Consider the following 22,424-nt stretch of genomic DNA (forward strand, 5'->3'; position numbering starts at 1 on the left):
ACAGAGGAGGCAATAGAAGAACAAGGGCATAATCAGTCATTGGCTGAGAATTTGGCTACTTGTGAGTGGTATTCCAATATATCTCATTTCTTGTTGAAGCTCGAAGTCCCTCCAAGGCTTAGCTCAAGTCAGGCTAGGACCATCAAGCTCAGAGCAACCAAGTTTTGTATTAATAAGAACTTGCTTTATTGGAGGGACCCATCTAGAATCCTCTTGAGGTGTCTGGACAAAGAACAATCTGTCGAAGTCATGCACCAGTTTCATTCCAACATCTGTGGAGGGCATCATTATTGGAAAACCACAGCCCACAAGATCCTAAGGGCTGGGTATTATTGGCCTACTCTATTCTCTGATGTATTTTCATTTGTGAAGTCTTGTGACAGATGCCAGAGGTTTACAGGAAGACAATAGCTGAAATCTTTGCCCCTGAAGCCAATACACACCAATGGTCCCTTTCAGTAGTGGGGTTTAGATTTCATAGGGGAGATTAATCCACATTCCAGTGGCCAGCATCGGTGGATCTTAGTAGCCACTAACTATTTTACCAAATGGATTGAAGCCATACCCACTAAGAAGGTTGATCACCAGGTTGTCATGAAGTTCTTAACTGAGAATATTTTTACCAGATTTGGCTACCCGACCAAGATAGTTATTGATAATGCAACAACTTTCAGAGCAAGGGAATTGGTGGACATGTGTGAATCAATGGGCATTAAATTAGTGCATTCTACCTCATATTATCCTCAAGGCAATGGCTTGGCAGAATCATCCAATAAAATCCTGGTAAGGATAATCAAAAAACTGCTGGAAGACAAAAAATGGAATTGGGATTCTAGGTTGAAGTTTTCACTATGGGTTGACAGAGTTACCACCAAGAAATCCATAGGCAATTCTCCATTCAAGCTGGTGTATGGTACTGAGGCTGTTTTTCCAATCCAATTGACTCTCCCTATGGCCAAATTCTTGCAAGAGGAGCAGGATGAGGAAAGTGACATGGCAAGGAGGATGAGTGACTTAGTTGAAGTTCACCAGATCAGAGATCAACTGATTGAGAAGTCAGTAGTGCATCAAAAGAAGATCAAGGAGGTCTTTGATAAAAAATCAAAGATGGACAGTTTTCAGGTTGGTGACTGGGTTCTCAAATGGGATGCATTGAAGGAAAAGAAGGGAAACCATGGTAAATTTGATGCCTTATGGACATGACCATTTATCATTTCTCGAGCCCAGACGAACAACACTTTCACTTTGAAAAATTTAGAGGGGGAAGGTGTTTTTGACGGCCCAATCAATGGGCGGTTTTTGAAACTTTATTTCATTTAAGGCTTTAAAGCCTTGGTATTGTAAATATGTTTTTCAGTTTTATTTCATACTAGTTAGACTCCATGCCCAATGGAACACTATGTAGTAGTTTTAATTTTGTTGTTTACTGGAAAGGCAATGGTTTACAGTTCTTGAAACCTCACAGGGAGGCTTTCATCCCCAGAAGGAGCCAGTGCTAGCCCTGAGGTGCAGTGCTGATATTTTGAAGGCTAAAGGAGGACATGGTCTACTTTGCTATCCCAAAAAGGCCCCCACATGGGCTGTTACCCCACTTTCTTCACTCTTCCACTTACATTACATTCCGCTCATCTCCTAACACAACCCTCACATCCCGACGAAGCCCTCTTTCGCCTTAGCCTTAGGCGAACTAACACAAAAAAACCCCTAAAAAAAAAACCTTACTTTTCCGCCGATACGCGCCCTCTGCACATTTCCCGAGGAAATCTCGTACCTTCGTGTCCCTCCACCATTGATCTTCCCCCACCGATCTGACGGCCCACATTTCACCCGATCAACAAAACATGCCCGATCGTTCCCCACCATTAGATCACCCTCTCTAGATCTAACGACTGTTACCCATATTGCACGAGCAACAAGCGAGAGGAATACCCGCCCGATAAAGGTGGTTTCCTCTCTCCTCCACTGCTACATGTCATCCACTAAGTGGAATCAGGCAAACGCCGCCATTTACCACTTACCTCCCGATGCCCTTTCGATAGAAACCATAACCGCCTGAACAAAACCACTCCCGTGCATTATCATCTGCACACCTTCTCCACCTGATAGCCATTCGATCTGCTCACCTGAGATCTAATGGCCTGGACATGTTCCACTCTCACCACAACCTCAGGCCTCTTGCGCCCGATCTCCACTGTGCATTCCCCTTGATCCAACGACCCTCGTTCATGATCGCTCACACTTGTCCTCCTCCACTCTATCATTTCTCCATTTGTCCGATTTGACACGTCCTCACACCCATGCACCTCGTACTCCACTTCCTATCAGTTACCCAAGGAAGAAGGTGGTCGACTCTGTCAGTATTGTGATAGTTGGATCGCTGAACCAAATTAACAGAAAGCATGGCCGAAGGAAGAAGGACACAACACGATCTCTGCAAACAGAATTAAACAGTCATGGAGCCTCACCAGCACAATCAAGCCAACCACCTAACAAGGTAGTGTTGTACCAAGATTAATTACCGCTTTCGTGATGGAGGGGAAATTGTGTCCTTGAACACAACCAGGCAGTTAATGACAGTAGGGGATAGATTAAGACACCTCCAGCCCTAAAAAGCTGGAAAACATTGTAAAGAGCTATAAATAGCTGAAAGCAAGATGTAATCAAGGTTCAACTTCTAGAGACTGTAGATATTTTGTTCCTTGCAGTGTCTCATCTTCATTCTCAGTAATACAAGCTTCTTTTGCTGTTACATGTTCAATGTCCATTTCCCCCCTATTCTAAACTTGCACCTGGATTAGTTTATTCATGTTTTCTCCTATATCTAATGCTAGATAACTGTCATCTTATCTCTACATTGGTAAATTGGATTTGCTATTGAATAGGTCATCCATGTTTCTTCTGTATCTAACGCTAGATAACTGTCATCTTATCTCTGCATTGATAGATTAGATTTGCAAGCTTCATTTACTGGCTGCAGCCGGCCATCATATGTCATATATGTATCTGCTGTTGTGGTCATTATTCTCCATTCATTTACTTAATCTGCAAACTATTAAGCATTAGTGGTCTAAAGCCTTGTAGGTTGAGGGTGTTCATGCATGTCTGGAGTGAAAACAAAATTGAAGTGGTTATCTGGCCTGAACCAAACCATCATCCATTCCAATAGTTCCTAGAACAAAATTGAAGAGTATATGTTACCAAGCATCTCTGAATTACAACCTAGGAGAGTTTCTTGGAGTGATAACAATTCCTACAGACCCTAGTCAACTTGATTCCGCTGAGAGAGTAGTACCTCAAGTAGGTCAGGTTTGATTTCTAGATTTAGCATGTAAAACAACACAAACCCTGCTAGATTTTAACAAAGAAGAGATTCCTATGTTTATCTTGGTGAACTAGAGAGGGTTCTCTATTGGTCAAAGGGATATTTTTGAAGGAATTCTTCAAGTTGGATCTACCATTGTGGAGAATCTCTACACATACAAGCAACTTGTGTTTGTTTACATACCAAAAATAGGGGAACTATGGGGAGGAACATGGGTGGTAGGTGATAGCAATATTAATTTAGATGAAGTTGAAAAGTATGAAGAAACAACAAAAAAAGGAGGTATACTAGAACCAAAGGGAATGATTGAAATCAATTTATGTAAAAAAATATTTGCTTGAATGCATGCATAGGCTTGACCCAATTCTCATTTCACTAATGATCATCTCGGGGTTGAAGTAATACGACAACAAATTAAATCTTGGGAAAAACATAAGCCTCCTTTTTATAACAAAATTTCCATCAGATTCGTCGAGTTGCATGACACATCCTTCTCCAAATGTTCTTAATATAACTCTTGTGGACCTTGATGGTATGAAAAAGGTTCGAGTGAGTGATCAACCTTTTGATATTGAAGCCCATATTAGAGCAATTATTTTTTCATATATCAAGCATGAAACATGCATAATTCTAGTAGCTTCACTTGAAAATGCAGATTTGTCAAATTATGATGCCCTTCATATGGCAAGAATTGTTGATCCTGATGGTAAGTACATTTGTAGGGTGTTTGAGATGGAAAATGGGATTTGAGTTTAGCTATTTCCATTTTGACATCTATGCTTTGATGGATGTTTTAAATGTTGTTGGAAAAAATATCCATTATTGTATTTTTAGTAAATTGAGATATTATAATTTTTTAACATAGATATTCATGGAAGAGCACCGAACTAAAGTTGTGTCTACAAAGGTAATTTTTTTACAAAAATTAGCTGAAGATACTATAGTATTATAATGCTTTTGTATGGAGTTGTGAAAGTGATGCGATTTTAATGTATTTTTCTAGTTGGATATTATGGACCGAGGAACTGATGCAACTAATTTCCATTTGGGAAATGTAATCCCCCTATGCCTAGATTATATTGGAGTTGTCGATCACAGTCAAGTAGTATGTCTAATAACTATCAAGCATCTCATTTTTTTCTAGAAAATAACTTTTGTAATTTTTAGGCTTACACACTTGCACTCATACATAATATTCTTTGCAAGTTTTGTATAAAGACACTATTAACCTGTGCAATGAATTATCTACAACTTGAACTCTCTCCTATTTATTTTGGTCTAGCTAATAGTCATTTAACTATTCTAGCTCTACTCCCTTTTCATTTGTCATATATGACATTCCTTTTCCCATAACCTCATACAAGGTTGGGCATCACAAGAACCTAACTTGCAAAAAGTGTACTATTGGCACAAACACAAACACAAATTGGAAGGCTAGTAGAATAGGTAATGAATGTGCAGAATTTAACCAACATGATTTAAGATGAGGAAGTGATCTGTTTGTTATTGATTAACTTGGTGAAAAATTATTTAATGTGGATGAATAGTATGAGTAAAAAGGTAGATCAAAGCATTTAAGGCATGATCGATAAAATTGCTAGTCTTCTAAAAAACCTAAATGCTATGCTTGTGTCATTAAAATTGACATGAAAATTGTTACTAAATTTTATAGTGTGGCAAAGACTTGAGAGGTAAAATCATGAACTTTTCAGGAATTACTACATATGGTTGAAATTAAAAGAGAATATCTTGTTATTCAACCATTTTCTTGAAAAACAACACCACCTCATAGTGATGGAAAGGGAACTAGGTAACCTCCTATCTCTATTTATTTACAAAGTAGAGGCACCAAGACTTGAGCTTAGTAAGTACTTAACCATCCTTAATTATGTTCAATTTTTCCATACTTGAACAAATGAATTTTGTAAATCATTTGATGTGTGCAACTAGGATTTGGCATGGAACTAGCTTTTCATAATTGTTTAGCTGCTGCATTTAGTGTATTTTTCACAAAATTTTAATGATATAGAAACTAATGTGTTGAGAATCTTATTGAAAGAGTGCACTCATACTGACTATATATTCAACAACCACAACTTCAAACAAGCAAGAAACATTATGTTGTCTCTATTGGGCTCTCTACTCAACTTACACACCAGATCACACATTTTTCACTTGACAATTTTGGAAAGTAAGATTTCAAAGCTAGCTTACATTCTTCTTCTTGGTATGTACTTGTTTCTGTGATCCAATGCTTTTTATGCCCTGCATATGAAGCAACTAATTGAAAACTAACCCAATTGTTTACATCAGTCAGGTTGAAAGGGTCATGGAAGTGCCTGTGTTCATGCAACCATCCTCATTGGATGTCTCATCCATGAGAAACATGATTTTTAATCAAGATTATGTAGTGCCTAGTATTGAAGTGTTCTCCTCTAGCCCACCAATGCCACTGGATGCAAAATTCACTACTTGTAATGGAGGTGGTCTGGATGGGAATGGATTTTTACACATGGGAAGTTTAGAAGGGTTTCTAGGATCTATTGAGTAGTTTCTTGTGACTAGGATGACAACAGAGTTGAATAAAAAGTTTCCAAATAACCAAGGTATGGCATCTTTTCTGAATATTTGAATTTCTTTGGAAGTTGAAATTTGATTTATGTGGATATTCAGAAGATGATTTTTATAGACAAAACTAACTAGGTTGAGGTATCAATTTCCCTTCCACAAAGTTTTTCTGGTCATGCATTTTTTTTCATCAAGTATGGATACTTTTATGAGTCCACCCTTCTAAAATACATGTAAGTCTTCATGGAATTTCAGATATGTATCACTTATTATTTTCTTGAATTCTTGCAAGAGAATTTAATAATTTATGTTTGGGAAATCTAAGAATTATATAATACTCCTTGCAGGTGAGGGCATAATTGTGGAACTCGTGACAAAACCAGTCTATAACTCATACTGAGACAAGGTATAATGACTTGCAATTTGGTTTCCTTATGTAGATATGAAATAAAAAAGGATAAATTTTGTAGAGATAAAGGTATGAGACAAAATAGGGAAAGTTGGGAGATTATAAATTTGTCAGCTTCCATGAGCAGAGTTAACTGTTAGTCATTAAGTTGTCATTGTCAGAACTAGTAGTGTCTTTCCAAACCATCCAACTTTCCCAACATAATGACATCTTTGTTTACGCAGGGTCTAGATGATTACATGCTCATGTGCCATCCAAAATAATGAACAAAGAACCATGCACTATAATCTGTGAAAAAATGGTAGGAAAAGACCCCCCAAATTCCATATGTAATTAATGGAAGCACCATATGTTTTCACTGTAGTATCAATAAGAGTATTTATTGGCTTCAGTGCCTAGAGAGAAATAAGTGTATTCATTAGGTTGGGGATATGCATAAAGAGAATTATGTGTTTAAGGTTACCTTTTGTAAATTATCAAATTTCATTGTTTCTCGTTTGAGGAAGATCATCTTAAAATCAATGTTATGCCTTATTTTGTACAAAGTCATTGTTTATCTATAACTATAAGAGAACCTGTGCAATGTTACATTCAAAATTCATGGTTCAAAATCCAATTTTTTTTCTAATTGTGGGATTATCCCTGTATCCATCTTATCCATATTGAAACAACTATATCCATGCAGCGAGTTGAATCTCTGTGGTGGTAATTTCAGGCCTATGCATCTCTTGCACCAAATTATCAACCTTTAGTTACTTTTATGGTGGTTCAAAAACATCACCATACCAAACTCTTTGCAAACAACCATCCAGATCGAAATGCTACAGACAAGAGTAGAAACATATTGCCAGATAAGAAGATAATTGTTATGGAATACACAACTATTAGCTGTCCCATACTATGTATGATAGTCCTCTATTGATCATAATTCTATTGTAAGCTTCCTTCTATTTTACGAAAGAGTTAGTGAGTATGGTATTTTTTGATGATATGATAGGCACTGTAGTTGACTCCAAAACTTGCCATCCAACAGAATTTGACTTTTACCTCTGCAACGATGTTGGTACTCAGGTACCATTGATATTACATTTTCCATTTGGTTGGATAATAGGTTTATATATTCTGAGGGTAATATGTTGTTGTTGAACTTATCAGAAATGAACATGTTGACTGGAAGATTAACCGATCTCTATTTATGATGTTTATAGGGAACTAGTAGATCTGCCCATTATCATGTTCTTTGGGATGAAAACAAATTCACAACTGATGGATTGTAGTCCTTAACCAACAATCTATGTTACACGTAGATCTCTACCTCATCCTCTTTACCCCTAATGCATTGTGTAGATTAGATAACCTATTTTCAAAATCTTATAATTCGTTTTTAGTTTGTTTCTTATTAGTTTGGACTTTTACTTTGCTTATTAGTTTTTGAGTTGTATATTGAAAATTTTATAGTTTTAGGTTGAAAAATTCATGTTTAAGTAGTAGGATAAGAGTTGGAAGTTATAGATGGAAAATATAAATAGATATGTAGTTGTAGTTGGTTTTAAGGTAAATCTTAATTAATGTTTGAAATAATGTTAGTTCTTGAGCAATGATTGTTTTTTAGTTTCAAAAAAATGATGTTTGTGCTCATCTAGTTGAAAATTGGCAGTTGGTTTTTGTTCTTAAATTGAAACAAATTTATATAAAAAAGTAATGCCTTGTATATTTTATTGGGTTCCTATTGACTTGTATCGATTGATTTGTGGCAGATACATGAGATGTACATGCTTAATTTCTATAGGTAGGTCTCCAATGCTAAATCATAAATATATACTCGGTTCGTATATCTGGGGATTGTCCTTGACATACATTTTATTTGTTATTATGTACAAGTACCTCGAGCGTATTATGCCCATTTGGCTACATTTCGGGCTCAGTTTTATATGGATCCAGAAACATCAAACAATGGTTCCTTATCTAGTGGTGTTCCTACTAGTCACATGATTGCAACTAGTTCAGGTTCTCAGAGTACTCGTGTACCTACAAGAGCAAGTGTTCGACAGAAAATGTCAAGAGACTTATGTTTTATTGTTAGATTTTGTACACAGATGTTATACATTTTTAAGTTCTATATATCCCGTCCCTTTGTTGGGTTAAGAAGGAAATTGAGTGACATGCTAGGTGCTTCATTGTGATTCTTTCAAATTATAAAGTTCTAGATTTCGAAAACTTAAAATCACGCTTAGTCACTTGCTTTTCACCTCTTGTACTATTTGACATTTTTTAATTGGTTGTGGCCATTTTAATTAAAGAGATAATTAAACTTTAGTGTGAACATTTGTGTTGTGTGTTTTCATATTATATGGGCATGAATATTGTATGATATTTTTTTAATATAGTCACAAAATCATACTAATTCATTTATGTTGATTAATAATGAACACATAAAATGAATATAAAACTACTAAATTAGTAGCTTATATCGATTAATAATGAATATACATAAAATGAATATATAGTGACTAAGTTAGTCGTTTATAATGATTATTAATAAAAGTAAATGAAATGAATATAAATAACTAAATGAGTCATTTATATAGAGAATATGAAGTTACCAAAAAAAGATAAATGACTACTGTAAATGATAAATTTGTGATTGCAAATGATGACCAAAATTTGCATATATACGACTATTAGTAGCTAATTTACAATAGCGTATAACATGACCACAATTTAGTCATATTTCTTTGGTCATTAATAAGTTTCAAATGACGACTAAAATTTGCATATATATGACTATTAGTAGCTAATTTACAATATCTTATAACGCGACTAACATTTTGGTCATATTTCTTTGGTCATTAATTGGTTTTCTTGGGTGATCATATAGTAGAATATTTTGTTGTGTAATTGGTCATTAATTGTGGCAATTAATGCCTAGATCAATGACTAAATTAATGAATAAATGTATGACTAAATATACTAGTAGACGATAAAATTGAGACAACCAATTAATGACTAGGCTAAAAATGACTAAAAGTTGGTCGCATTATAAGATATTGTAAATTAGCTACTATTGGTCACTGACTGAAAATTGGTTGTTTATATGCAAAACTTAGTCATTCTTTTAGTAACTAATTAGCCATTTTGTACATCAAAGGCACCTTACACGATGAGCACTCTAGAGCTAGTGGAATTGAAGTTGCAATTGAAGGAAATTCTTGACAAGGGATACATTAGGCCAAGTGTGTCGCCTTAGGGTGCACCAGTGTTGTTTGTGAAGAAGAAAGATGGTACTCCGAGGTTATGTATTGATTACAGACAACCGAACAAGGTAACCATCAAGAACATGTATCTATTGCCAAGGATTAATGACTTGTTTGACCAGTTGAAGGGAGTAGTAGTGTTTTCAAAGATACATTTGAGATTAGGATATCATCAAGTATGCATCAAAGAAGAGGACATCTACCAGACTGCTTTTCAGACCAGGTATGGGTATTATGAGCTTGTTGCAATTTCATTTGGTTTGACTAATGCTCCAACTACTTTTATGTGTTTGATGAATAATTTATTATGTCCTTATCTGGACAAGTTTGTTATTGTATTCATTGATGATATATTGAGATATTCTAAGAATGAGGAAGAGCATGCTGAACACTTAGAAACAATATTTAGATTGCTAAGAGAGCATCAAATGTATTCCAAGTTTAGTAAGTACAATTTCTTTCAGACAAAGATACATTACTTGGGACATGTTGTTTCCAAGGAAGGCTTAACAGTGGATTCGGAAAATATTAGAGATATCATGGAGTGGGAAGCTCCTAAGAATATGGATGAGGTCATATCATTCATGGGGCTAGCAGGTTACTATAGGGGGTTCATCAGGAACTTCTCACGGATCACATATCTTATTACATCCTTGTAGAGGAAAGGAAATAAATTTCAATGGACAAAGGAATGTGCAACAAGTTTTTAATAGTTGAAGTAGTTGTTGACAAATGCTCTAGTGTTAAATATTGCAGATCCAGATAAAGAGTTTGTGGTGTGCACAAATGGTTGCAAGATAGGACTTGGTGGAGTATTGATGCAAGAAGGATATATAGTATGCTATGAGTAAAGAAAACTGAATGAGCACGAGCAGAACTATGTGACACATGATCTTGAGTTGGCAGCGATCATCTGTGCTTTGAATATGTGGAGGAACTATCTTCTTGGAAAAATATTTATGTTGATGAGTGATCACAATGGACTGAGGTACTTGTTTGACCAACCAAATCTGAATGTTATGCAAGCTAGATGGTTGGCCACCCTTAGTGAGTTTGACTTTGAGATCAGATACATTAAGGGGAAGGAGAACAGGGTTATAGATGCTCTCAGTAGAAGAGTACAGGTAAATCATATAACAACTATGATTTCTTATGGGACGGATTTACAGGGTCAGATCCTATAGGCAGGACAATAGGATGACAGGTACCAACAACTTAAGCACAGGTTATAGTAGGGTATAGGTGAACAAGATGTGGACTACCATCTCACAACAGATGGCTTGGTCATATTCAGGGACAAGATCTATGTTTCGAATGGCAGTGATTCAAGAAGATTATCTTGAGGGAGTTTCATGTCAAGCCATATTCGGGTTAGCTAGGAAATCAAAAGACATTGATAACAGTGAAGAAGTTACACTATTGGCTGAATTTGAAGAAGGAAGTGGTAGAGTTTGTTGTTAAATGCTTGGATTGTCCCTAGCAATGTGACTGAGTTGGAGGGCCCTTGCTAACCAATGCATGTTTCCCTAAAGAAACCATAAGTTATTCTCAGATTCAAAATAAAGACATGCGAAATAACACCAAAAAAAATCCTTGTATTACTTTATTCAAATATTACATTACATCAAATAAGTGAAGAAATGTCCTAGCAATCTGGTGTGATCATTTTACAATATAGACTTTAAAGAATGTACTACAACTAAGTAAGTTCGAAGACACTAGTGCTACTTTTATATATTACAAAGCATATAATGACGTTCATAAATCTTATCACTACAGAGATAAACTAAGGAATGATATAGTAATTCAACCATCCTTGTGCAAATTTGGAATACTAAGAATTCAAAATGATGTGATCTCACCCAAACTAGGTGAATCTAGTACATATGTCTGTGATCTCAGATATCGTTTTCCTACTATGTTTACATGACAAAAGTAGTTGACCAATGATTTAATTTCCAGCTTATGCTTCCATGGATTACCATCAACATGATTTGGAGGATGAGGGAGCTTCCTAAGGACGTTGTGAAAAAAACCCATGTGCTCTTTTCTATCCTAAGAGGCACACCTAGGTTAACCGTGGAGTGTGGTTGCAGGAACTTAAATGGGTTACAAGACTTGTCTCTGTCAACCTTCATTAGTGGAAAAAATATAAATGAAGCCCTTTTAATGCATTCAAACTATGGACAATTAATTATTAACAACTTTTTTTACCTTTTAACCCTTGTTGCATGACTTTCTTTTAATATACATGAGGAAAGGGTATATTATGGAAAAAATGAGGGTCTATGGAGGGTTTAAGGAAGTCAATTGATAGTAGGGACAACATCAATTTAGAGCCACAATAGTAGAGATATCATAGAAAGATTGCTCTTCACCATGTGTTTCAAGATTTTATTAAGATTATGAATTTATAAATACATGAATTTTTAAATAAAGAATTAGAAGAGTGTTTAGCAAATGTAGGATCTATTAGCCCCACGTTCAATAGCAATCCAAATTCTTTGATTATGATGGGTACGATTGTTGATAGCAACCAAAAAGCCATGATAAATAAATCCAAAAATATCACGTCATATTTTCATATATGACAACACCTACTTAGAGGAAGTTCCGTCATACAAATATCTTAGAATTGATATGCATCACAAGTTCAATTAGAATTATAACATTGTGAAAAGGATAAATGGAGAATGGAAAACTTACTATGGACTTGAAAACAATTATAAGTTAGCAAATCTTTGGATATGGGATAAAAGGAAACTCCTCTTTGAGATTGTCATTACTCTTATTATTTTATATGGATGTGAGGTTTGATGTTACAAAATCTAGTGGAAGAGGATAAAATAGATCCCAAAGCACTTTATAATCTACAATATTGAGATAACACTTCTTGTTGGCCTCCCATTTTTATCACATTTTACAACGATTTATTTGGCATTTTACCACTCATATCTTACCTTCGTAACTAGATATTACCCCTCTTATCATACATTTCAATCCCTTTGAAGCCAAAATCCTTTGGCAAGCATAAAGAGATATTTTTTTTTTCTTATTTTTATTTATTCATATGTATTTAATATATTTAATTAGTTTTAAGTTGATTTTACTAATGACAAATTGTTTAGTTAAGTTCTTGTATGAGTAATTCACTTTTGGTATCCAATTGTTGTTTAGCATATTTATGCTCTTCCAGTTGGAATTTGGCCACATGGGTTTGAAGGCTGAGGTTTCGACATAATTCTATGTTGTTTAGATCATGCCTAGGTCACACATGTCAGTCTCTAGCCCTCAATCAATGTTGCAGGTCAAAGTTTCTAGACTATCAACTTCAGGTGCAATTTCTGAGATAATGAGGGTGAACCTAAAAATTTCGGAATGTGGGTTTCGTTCCTAGTATGACAAGTTGGGTACCTAGTGGGATGTTCTAGAAAATATGACATGGTTTGATAGAGATGCTAAGTTCTTCAATGCTAATTTTCCCAAAATGCACAAATTTGCCAAATTCATAATCAATGCCCAAATTTGAGAAAAATGTTAAACCAGTTGCCTACCCAGCAAGAGGAAACAAATTTTAGCCATCTTGAATTATAGAAATAATTTTTATGTTTAGTAGAAAATGATCCAATTTTATCTTGGGTGTTAACATTTGCTATTTTGATTTTATTCCATAGTTAAACAAATTTGAGAGTGGGGAAATTGGTTTTGATCCACCTTAATGCCCCTCTTGTATAAATACTTAGCCAAAGAATAAAGCTGGGTATTCTAGGATTTATTTTGTAATATGTTGGGGATTGGTCGCTGATTATTATCATATATTCACTGTGGAAACAAGCTTGTGTGTTTCCCTTTTGTAAATAGAGTAATGAATGTTGCTTGTTCTTGAGTGTTGGTGCATCACTTCAACTTAATCTAATTTTTCTTGGTAGTATTATTCAAGTTGGGAAGTGTGCCTCAATCCTGAGTAATGTTATGCCATTTTACTTTGTTAGTTAGATTACAAGTATGTTTTATTTTTGCAATTCTTTGAATCTCTAATTCCAATATGTTAGTTTGTTGAGTTTGAATCTCATTGTGAATTTCAATTTTATATTAATTTGATTGTTTTTATGCTTTGCCTTTACTTTTCATCATTTAGTTTTAAGAGGTTGAACACTAGCACTAGAATCCTTTGATTCTTCAAATCAACTTGCTATTGAGTGCATGGACATTGTCTCACATAGTGAAGGATTGCATTCTCGGGGATTTAAGAAAAGGATTAGCAAACGATCATTAGTTCCAACATGTTTATCAATGTTTAGTCTTCTTTTATGCACATGTTATTTAGCTGTTAATTTCCAACAATTGAATTTCAAAGTTTGCATGATTTCTCAATAGTTTCTTGCATTAGATTATCTTAGATTAGGACTTTAACCTCTCATATACTTTCCCTGTATCTCTAAGTTTATGAACCCCGATTCAATAAATTGATCTTGGAAATCTAAACATAAAATTTTCCCAACACTCCCTATCATATCCTCTTAAAGCAAGTATTTCCCTAGTTGGAAGTATGATTATGACTAACTTTCTTAAGTATAAGAAGAAATTAAATATCATGGAAGCCTTCTTAAAATTGCTTCTAACTCTAGCCAAAACCCCTACCTTAAGCTCAAGTGGGGATAGCATAAGGATATCCAATCTTAGCTTTATTATTAGGGCATAAAGAAGGATATCATTCTGCAAAATAGGAATAATATTAAAATATTATTACTCAAAAGTTATAGAGAAATTGTGGGGTGGTAAAGAGTTGTAGTGAAAAAGAGAACTAAGATATTATAAGGGGATGATCAACGCTAGTCTTGAAAATCAAAAGTGTCTTTGTGTCTTAATTACTATTCAGATTAAATCGAATACATCGAAAATTTTAAGGATGGAAAATTATCTTAAAGTTTAGAGACCTTGGTGAATCTTACCAGTCCCTAATATGCAAAATTTAAACCACTTGGTGACACACACACACATACACACATATATATTCAATTTTCTAGTGAATTTGTATGACCTCTATAAAATTTTGGTGTTTTTTAACATAAAATGATTTTATACTATAAATTTTAGGCAAAGCATTTTGATAAAAAATGGAAAATTGTGATTTTTTTTTGTAAAAGGCATGGAAAATTAACCCACCTACAACTATTAGCCCCTAAAATTTCCCTTCGTTGAATAATTGCTACCATAAGAACAAATTTTCACGAGCTTCATGGTGAAATTGGATATAGATCAATTTCGAAAACACCATGGGATGAAAGAGTTTGTCACTTGTAATGTGAACACAATGGGATGAAAAAAGATTGAAGAAGATGAAAAACACTTTAGCTTAGATTGTCTATCTTATATTCACCTTTGATTTAATTTTCAAAATATTTATCATAGTATTAGCCTACTTGACCTTTTAATAAATAAAACCATAATAATCTTGGAATGCTTTAGTTTTTTTTCAGCATAAAAATAAAATGCTATTTTTTTTTAATAATGCATTAGCGTTTTAAAATTTGATATACCATATCACTATATATAGGAATTAATCACATACTTTTAGTAAATTAATTCATTTAAATTAAGAATGCTTCATATGTTTTTTTTTAATTGTTATTAATCAGTTTGAAAACAAATAATGCTATCCAGTGGGGCTATTTAAGAACTCTCGACTGATTTGAACATATATAGAAATCCCTGACTTACATGGAAATATCATTTGCACAAAAATCTTCTAACCAACTCCTCACACACCATTTAGAAAGCAGCACAAAGCAGACCCTGTGACACAAAGTTGCTTGCTTCAAAGCTGGTCAATATCTAATATACAGGCACAGTATGAATACACTAAACACAGCAAGTCGTTCACCCCTGATCAGTACATCTATTTGTATTTTACATTATCTATTCACATCATGACCCTGGGAGGAGCTTGGCCTTGCAGGAATGCCTTGAATAACACTAAAGATCTCTCTGGCTGAGAAAATGGCACTTCATGAGATGCCCCTCTCACTGTTGCGAATGATAACATATTGCCATAAACCTGCACCCATCCCGCCACCTACAAAAAAACACCATCATGACCATTTTTCAATATAGCTGTAACTCTTCGATAGAATTTCAAATAACACTAATTAAACAGCAAAAAGTCTATATGATTTCTTCGATATTGTTTAGTTTAAATCTGACCTGTTTTCCCTGAAACCAGACACTGTAGGGAACTGTTGTATTTAGTTTCAGAGTTGCAGCCAGATTGTTAATCAGTGTACGTGTCCCCGTTAAAGGTATGACAGAGTCCTGATCTCCACTGCACGCATGCCATGGACAATATATATTTTAATCACAGCAATGGCTAAAGGAATATTTTATGAAAATATGCAGAACTTTAAGTTGAATTACAGAGGAACAAGCCAGCAGTAGAAAGTTATATTATTCAAAAAAATCAGAATGATATGTGTACCTGTAAATCAAGACCCGTATGCCAGTCATGGTGAGTTTTCCAAGTAAGGGGACAGTTGGGATCTCCAGATTAAGATGATCGTAATCAAGTACACTGTGATGTAAGTTTCCGAAAACAAACACACAAATGATATTTGTGAGAAGGTATGTTGAAGGCATATAATCAGTTCTATAGGAATGTGACTTATCAAGTTTTTCTTAGGGTCTTTTTACTTCTGCTGCTGAATGTACTGAATCTAATTTGTTAAGAAGATATGGGTAAGGTTTTGCTTCAAGGTCCCGTGAATTTATGTTACCAGAAACGAGAAACGGGAAACGAAACGAGAAACGAAAACGGTACGAGAAAAGGAGTTGGGAGGTTTCGCACTCAAGAAACGAGGAGAGAGAAAATGAAAATAAAAATAAAAAATACAGCGTTAGTTTCAATTTTCAATATAGTTTCAACTAAATTTCTAGCCCAAATTTTATTAAAAACCTAAATAATTATGCTTAGCAAATTGACTATTAAATATATACATTCTTATGCCTCCTAATCAATTAAGTGTATACATTTTTATGCATTTTGCGCCTTCAGCTAATTATTGTTTCCTTAAAAAAAATTCCAAATAATTATATATATATATATATATATATATATATATAAACAATAAATAAAATTTGCAATTAAATTGAATTTCTTGAACTACATATAGAATAGTGTTTAAACTATGAATTTTAACCATATATATGTTAAAAGGAAAACAAATCAACTAAAAAACGGACAATAGTACAGAAATAATCAACTTTCTATATACTTGGCATAAGCCTCTAGGTTCTTGAATGAATACATGAGTGAAATCTACAATAAAGAGTGAAAATACAGGGTTGAGAATGACATGCAAAATAGCGAACTACCACCGGTAAAAGATTTCCCATAAAACATATGCACCCGTTAGCTAAAATAACCGTAGAAAACGGCGTTTCCGTCTGGTTTCCGTTTTTTACGGGGAACGGTGGCAACCGTCCTGTTTCTGGTAACATAGCCGTGAATTGGATAAATCTGTTCCACTATGTAGTATCTGGTTTTGGGCATCTCATAGCCCCCCAAAAAATGTGATGTATTACAGATCTTTATATTTCCTTAATATAAATCCATGATGTTTTTTTTTCTCTGAAAAAAAATGTTGAAGGCATATAAAAGTATTAAGAAAACGGTTATTTTGGATATTTTTCAAATTTTGATTTTTATTGTTTAAATGGTTCATTACTTTGAAATTTTTTCCAACATTTAAATTATTGAAAATTTACAATTCAAATTTGTTTTCCCAATAAATTTATATTAAATTATGAATAAATTATATAAAAAAACAAAAAATCCCTTCAAAGCTTTTAACAAATAAACTACAACATTAAAAATAAATTAAATATAATATAAATATAATTTATAATAAAAAACTCTAAAACATCTATAACTACAAAAATAAAAATAAATGAATAAATAAAATAAAATCCTAATCACTCACTTGCTACAGGAATCCCATCTTTTAATGCTTCCAACAAGGCGAGCATGAAATGCTTTTTGCACATCCACCCTATTTAGATAAGCTGTAGCTTCATTTTCCACACAAACATCTGGCTGTACTGCCAGTCTGGGTCCTGCAATCTGTTCAAATATATTGTAAGCATTTCATGGTCATAATCTTTGAGAAAAGACAGTTGAACTGCCAGTCTGGTTTTTATAATCAGTTAATTATATTGTAAACTATAAGCAGGTTGTTCATTATAAGTTTTGAAGTTTTAAGTTGGAATTTAGTAAATTTTTGTTAGTTAAATTTTGATTTTTGTTGTTTTAAATCGTTTTTGAGTATATACAAATTCAGTACCCTGAAATACTCTAAGAGCACTTAAATTGTGGATAAAAAATCTCCAAAACCTACTTAAATTGTGGATAAAAAATCTCCAAAACCTATTTGTAATCTAGACTATGGCATTTCATTATTTATAATTGAACTCTCTTTCGTTTTGAGATTTTTTTACATATTTCTTTATTAAATTTTAATAAACCTTTGCTAAAATTACAAGTTTGAAATATATAATTTATATAATCTAACTGTACTAAATTTTTCAGAGAATTAATCTATTTATACACATTTTAAACGACCAATAATCGCATTACATCCCAAAATTCTTATTTAAAAAAATTAAATTTCAACCTCTAGTCATGATCTCTGAGAAAGATAGCTAAATTACAGGCTTTATTTCTCAACAAAACTTTACCTACTTTACCTCAACTCCCAGCATCTTAGACTTCTGGGTGTCAAGAGACGATAGACAGATGTCTAGTGTGACGTCGTATCTATCAATGTATTGGCTGACCTCCATGCTAACAATTGAGTAGACGTCTTCACAGGTCGAAGAAACACTGCCTCGGTAATACTCATCCACATAGCGAGTATAGTTGCAGCCGTTTTTCATAATATTATATGTGGAGTCAGAAATAAGGCCATGTGACCATAGGAACTCCGCCCTTGCGTTAAAATCTGTGAAGAAATCAAGCAGTGGGTTGCCAATCTGTAACCCAACAAAAAAATATTAAATCAGATCATATCTTGACTTCATGTATCAACATAAGAAAAGACAGACAGTTTTCCTTTGTAGGCTTACTGTAAAGTTTAAACCAACTGGTAGGGATTCTGTATAGAATTTTATATGCATTATTTATATTGGAAGAATCTTGTCGTACAATATAGTTGGTTTACATCTTCCAAAATAAACACAATTTGAGGCACCTTTTGACTATTTAAATTGGATCCCTTCCTTTACCAACAATAATGAAAATAGCTATAGTATCACCATAGACAGACAAAAATGAAAGTCAATAATGAAAATAGCTATAGTATCACGACAGACAAAAATGAAAGTCAGTATCTTCTGAGAAGGACAAAGGAAAGCTCAGCAAACTTTTTCTCTCAAATTGGTTAATCCAAAAATTCATTTTCAAAGAATAATTGTACAGGATATTGCTGAAAAGCTTTCCACAAATGTAGAATTAGACTTACCGCTATACCCTTCAGATTGAAGATCTTCTCCTCAACAATAAGTTCTGCCCACTGAGGAATATAGTGACCTGGTTCAGAACTTGATACATGTCAGTTTGCAGATGAAGGGAATAATAGTAGATAAATGTTCTCATCTTTCCCTGCTATCAGGTTTAGTAAAAATCTCAACTTAAAGCATAAATTCACCTGCATAGCTCTCCCCTGTTAAATACAGATCTCTGGTCCTGTACTCTGGAAACTTGTCAAACCAACCATGGAGAAATAGCAAGTTGTCCTCCGCTACAAGAAAATCAGACAATCAGATTACTGTGACATACTAAGGTATTGTAGAAAGTTTTATCATATAATTTACATCTGGCCACTGATATTTGATACCTGTTTTAGCATCATTTGCACCCAAATAGTATGATGTATCGTTAGAATAGGAAAATCCAACTCCAGCGGGAGTCTCCAGATAAAGCATGTTTGCTTCTGCACAAAGCAAACAAGCAGTAGCCTGAGAAATACAGTACATTCTTCTGAACTATTGGTAATCATTGCATTAAGAAGGATGCTTATATCATACAAGTACCAGAAATCAAATATTAGCACCCATACCTTTGTTCCAGCTGTACTCATTCGTAATCAATTTGCCTCCCCTGGGATGAAATGGACCATTCTCGGATAGCGCCCCAACGCCGAATGAAGAACAACCAGGCCCTGTAATTTTCCAGAGCCAAACATGATAAGTAGAATAAAAGATGTTAATAAACTCCGGGAAACCTATTACAAGTTACAATAAAATTTATGAAAAGAGTCAGGGGCTTACGTACTATTCTCTTAAAGGATTTCTCTACCGACTACATATATACAATGGATATACATCAGCTATGTAAAATTACATGTTCCTTCTTTGTTCAATGTACATGTACCTCTTGAACATTGAACATGACTTTTAAATATGTATTAATAATTAGCATTTAAAACATTGAGACCAAAGGAGAGATTCAGTGGATGGACATTGAATTCTCAGGATTAAAACTTGAGGACTTGAGTGCCTTAGAAAGCCACATATATTTATAGCACCATATGTAGTTTTTTTCCTGAATTATAGCTTATCTGTTCAGTTGCAAGTTTGTATCTGTGCTTTCAAGACCAGCAATGCTTTCAGTTTGGCAAAAGACAGAGTCATATTTTAATCATCACTTAGCCCTAAACAAATTAAATCTCTTTCATCCATATTTTATCAGGTTGTCTATACCATTAAACAGCATGAAAATGCCCAAAAAATGCAGAAGTTGCTAGTTCAACTAACCTCCATTGAGCCATACAACCAAAGGCTTCAAATTTGAGTCTGTCTCAGCTTCTACAAAGTAATAGAATAGAGCTCGGCCACTCTTTTCATCCACTGTGACATACCCAGCATATTGCTTGAAGGTCACAGCTGGCTCTCCGGGCAGCCTATCTACAATATCACTTCCTGGAGCCGATAAGACTTTTGAGACTAAGAAGACCAGAATGGCTAGCCATTGAAGACCATGCATCTTGAAGACACGTTGTGATGCTCTACAGATCCAAACTTTGTCTCTGAAGGAACACAACACTATTCAGCACTGATCATAAACTGTCAAAATGGGTATAGAACCATGTCTGTATCTAAGAAGCTTGCACTTCTTCTGCCTTCGTTGCAAGATTCCACACACAGACTTTTATATTAAAACCAGTTGGCTCTCCAAGCTGCTTGGCAAGTAACGAGTTACCACTCCATTAATAAAGGCTGAAAAGTGAGGCAAGGCACAACACAAATAACTTTAACAACCTTTCTTTTCTTAATCACAGATTAGGAGGCAAAGTTTGACAGGCCCCAGATTACCAGGTGTTGCGCTTTGACTTTAATACATACAGGTGATTTACAGAAGTTACTGAGTACAGGGAATAATTCCAAGGATGGCTATATAGAAAAACTAATCCCAAGGAAGACACTCTGTATCAATATTGGTGTTCACATGTTTGAATTGGAATGTTTTCACCATGGATCAATTTGATTCTAGATATGCCAAGCTCCCACCTAAATTTGTCAATCAGATGTTAACTGCATGGTCATTTACCTAAAATAATTGTTGAAAACAGTGCATTTATAGACTCATAAAGTTGGTTTTAATTTAAAAACCTGTGTCAATAATTGAAAAAGTCTCGCCTAGCCTCTCCTTCTACAGCTCCATTAAAAGAGAAATTGAAAACACTTTACATAATTTATTTGCAATTATAAATTAGCAGCCTTTATGAAGTCAAAATGTCCTTCGGTGACGTACTGCTATTGTAGGTTTTCCATATCCATAATTCACAAAGATTTACAATTATAAGTTAACATCCCTGCATGAAGTCAAAAATGTTGCACAATGATGCATGGCTATGAAGTATTCAATACCTGGAAGTCACAAATATAATGTAATAGAAATTGCACACTATGGATCAACCACTCCTCAAACGTGTCTAGCCAGATTTGAACTAAATGACCATTTACCTAATAGACGGTTGAAAACAACGGGTTTAAAGACTTCTAAATGTTATTTTTAATTTTAAAATATGCAGAAATATAAAACCAAATTACTCCTGCTTAAATATTTCAACCAGATGTCAATCAAGACTCCTGCAGGTTAATTTTAGTTTTAAAATTTATTAATAATTAAAAAAACTCTCTTGCCCTACCCTTTAACCTTTGTAAACCTAATGTTAATCAAGTAGCCATTTACTTAAAAAAAGAAAAAACCAAATGTTAATCAAATAACCATTTACCCAATAAAAAGGTGGTTGAAAACAGTGGATTTAGGGGCTCTTAAAGATCAATTTGAATTTTAAAATCTATTAATAATTGAAAAAAATATCTCTTAACCCTGCTCTTTAACCTTTGTAAAAAATATCTCTTAACCCTGCTCTTTAACCTTTGTAAAGTAAAAAATGTTCCACAGTGATACACAGGTATTGTAGTATTCAACCCTTGCAACCCACAATTCGAATGATTAGAAGATTTGTACAATTAGAATGATTAGAAGTTTTATACCATGGATCAACAACTGAAATTTGTCTAACAGATTTGAAATAAATGGCCATTTGCTAAATAGGCTGTTGAAAACAGTGGGTTTAGAGATTACAAGTCCATTTTAATTTTATAATTTACAGAAATGCCAATCAAATTAACTCCTGCTTAAATCTGTCAAGTAGATTTAATTTTATAATTTGAAGAAATGCCAACCAAATTATCTCCTGCTTAAATCTGTCAGGCAGATGTTAATCAAATGACCATTTACCAAAAAAAAAATTGAAAACAACGGACTTAGGGACTCAGGTTAATTTTAGTTTTAAAATCTATCAATAATTGA

The 22,424-nt window shown here is 34.1% G+C and overlaps 1 protein-coding gene and 1 pseudogene across 1 annotated transcript; one reads left to right on the forward strand and one right to left on the reverse strand.

Annotated features, from left to right (window-relative positions):
* LOC149203386 (protein argonaute 1B-like) overlaps positions 1-8,382 on the forward strand; it is a 31,816-nt pseudogene extending 23,434 nt beyond the window's left edge.
* Positions 8,383-15,223: 6,841 nt separating this feature from the next.
* Positions 15,224-21,141, reverse strand: LOC149203387 (serine carboxypeptidase-like 45). Its single transcript, XM_089403420.1, has 10 exons — positions 20,360-21,141; positions 19,663-19,764; positions 19,441-19,536; positions 19,252-19,344; positions 19,066-19,133; positions 18,293-18,577; positions 17,530-17,669; positions 16,029-16,121; positions 15,758-15,875; positions 15,224-15,629 (listed from the first exon to the last, which is right to left on the reverse strand). Exons 1-10 carry the CDS (start codon positions 20,586-20,588, stop codon positions 15,477-15,479), a joined length of 1,377 nt encoding a protein of 458 aa, XP_089259546.1. The 5' UTR covers positions 20,589-21,141; the 3' UTR covers positions 15,224-15,476.
* Positions 21,142-22,424: the final 1,283 nt, after the last annotated feature.

Source organism: Pinus tabuliformis, chromosome 2_1, assembly GCF_031772625.1.
Source record: "Pinus tabuliformis cultivar Carrire ecotype Pingquan chromosome 2_1, CPIR1, whole genome shotgun sequence".
Taxonomy (NCBI): Eukaryota; Viridiplantae; Streptophyta; class Pinopsida; order Pinales; family Pinaceae; genus Pinus; species Pinus tabuliformis.

Excerpts from the sequence above, each read along its gene's own strand:
- LOC149203387 (XM_089403420.1), bottom strand. The coding sequence starts at position 20,588 with ATGCATGGTCTTCAATGGCTAGCCATTCTGGTCTTCTTAGTCTCAAAA. Across the intron at positions 18,578-19,065 it reads TCAATCTGAAGGGTATAGCG|ATTGGCAACCCACTGCTTGA; the intron begins GTAAGTCTAATT and ends GTTGGGTTACAG. Across the intron at positions 15,876-16,028 it reads ATACGGGTCTTGATTTACAG|TGGAGATCAGGACTCTGTCA; the intron begins GTACACATATCA and ends GCATGCGTGCAG.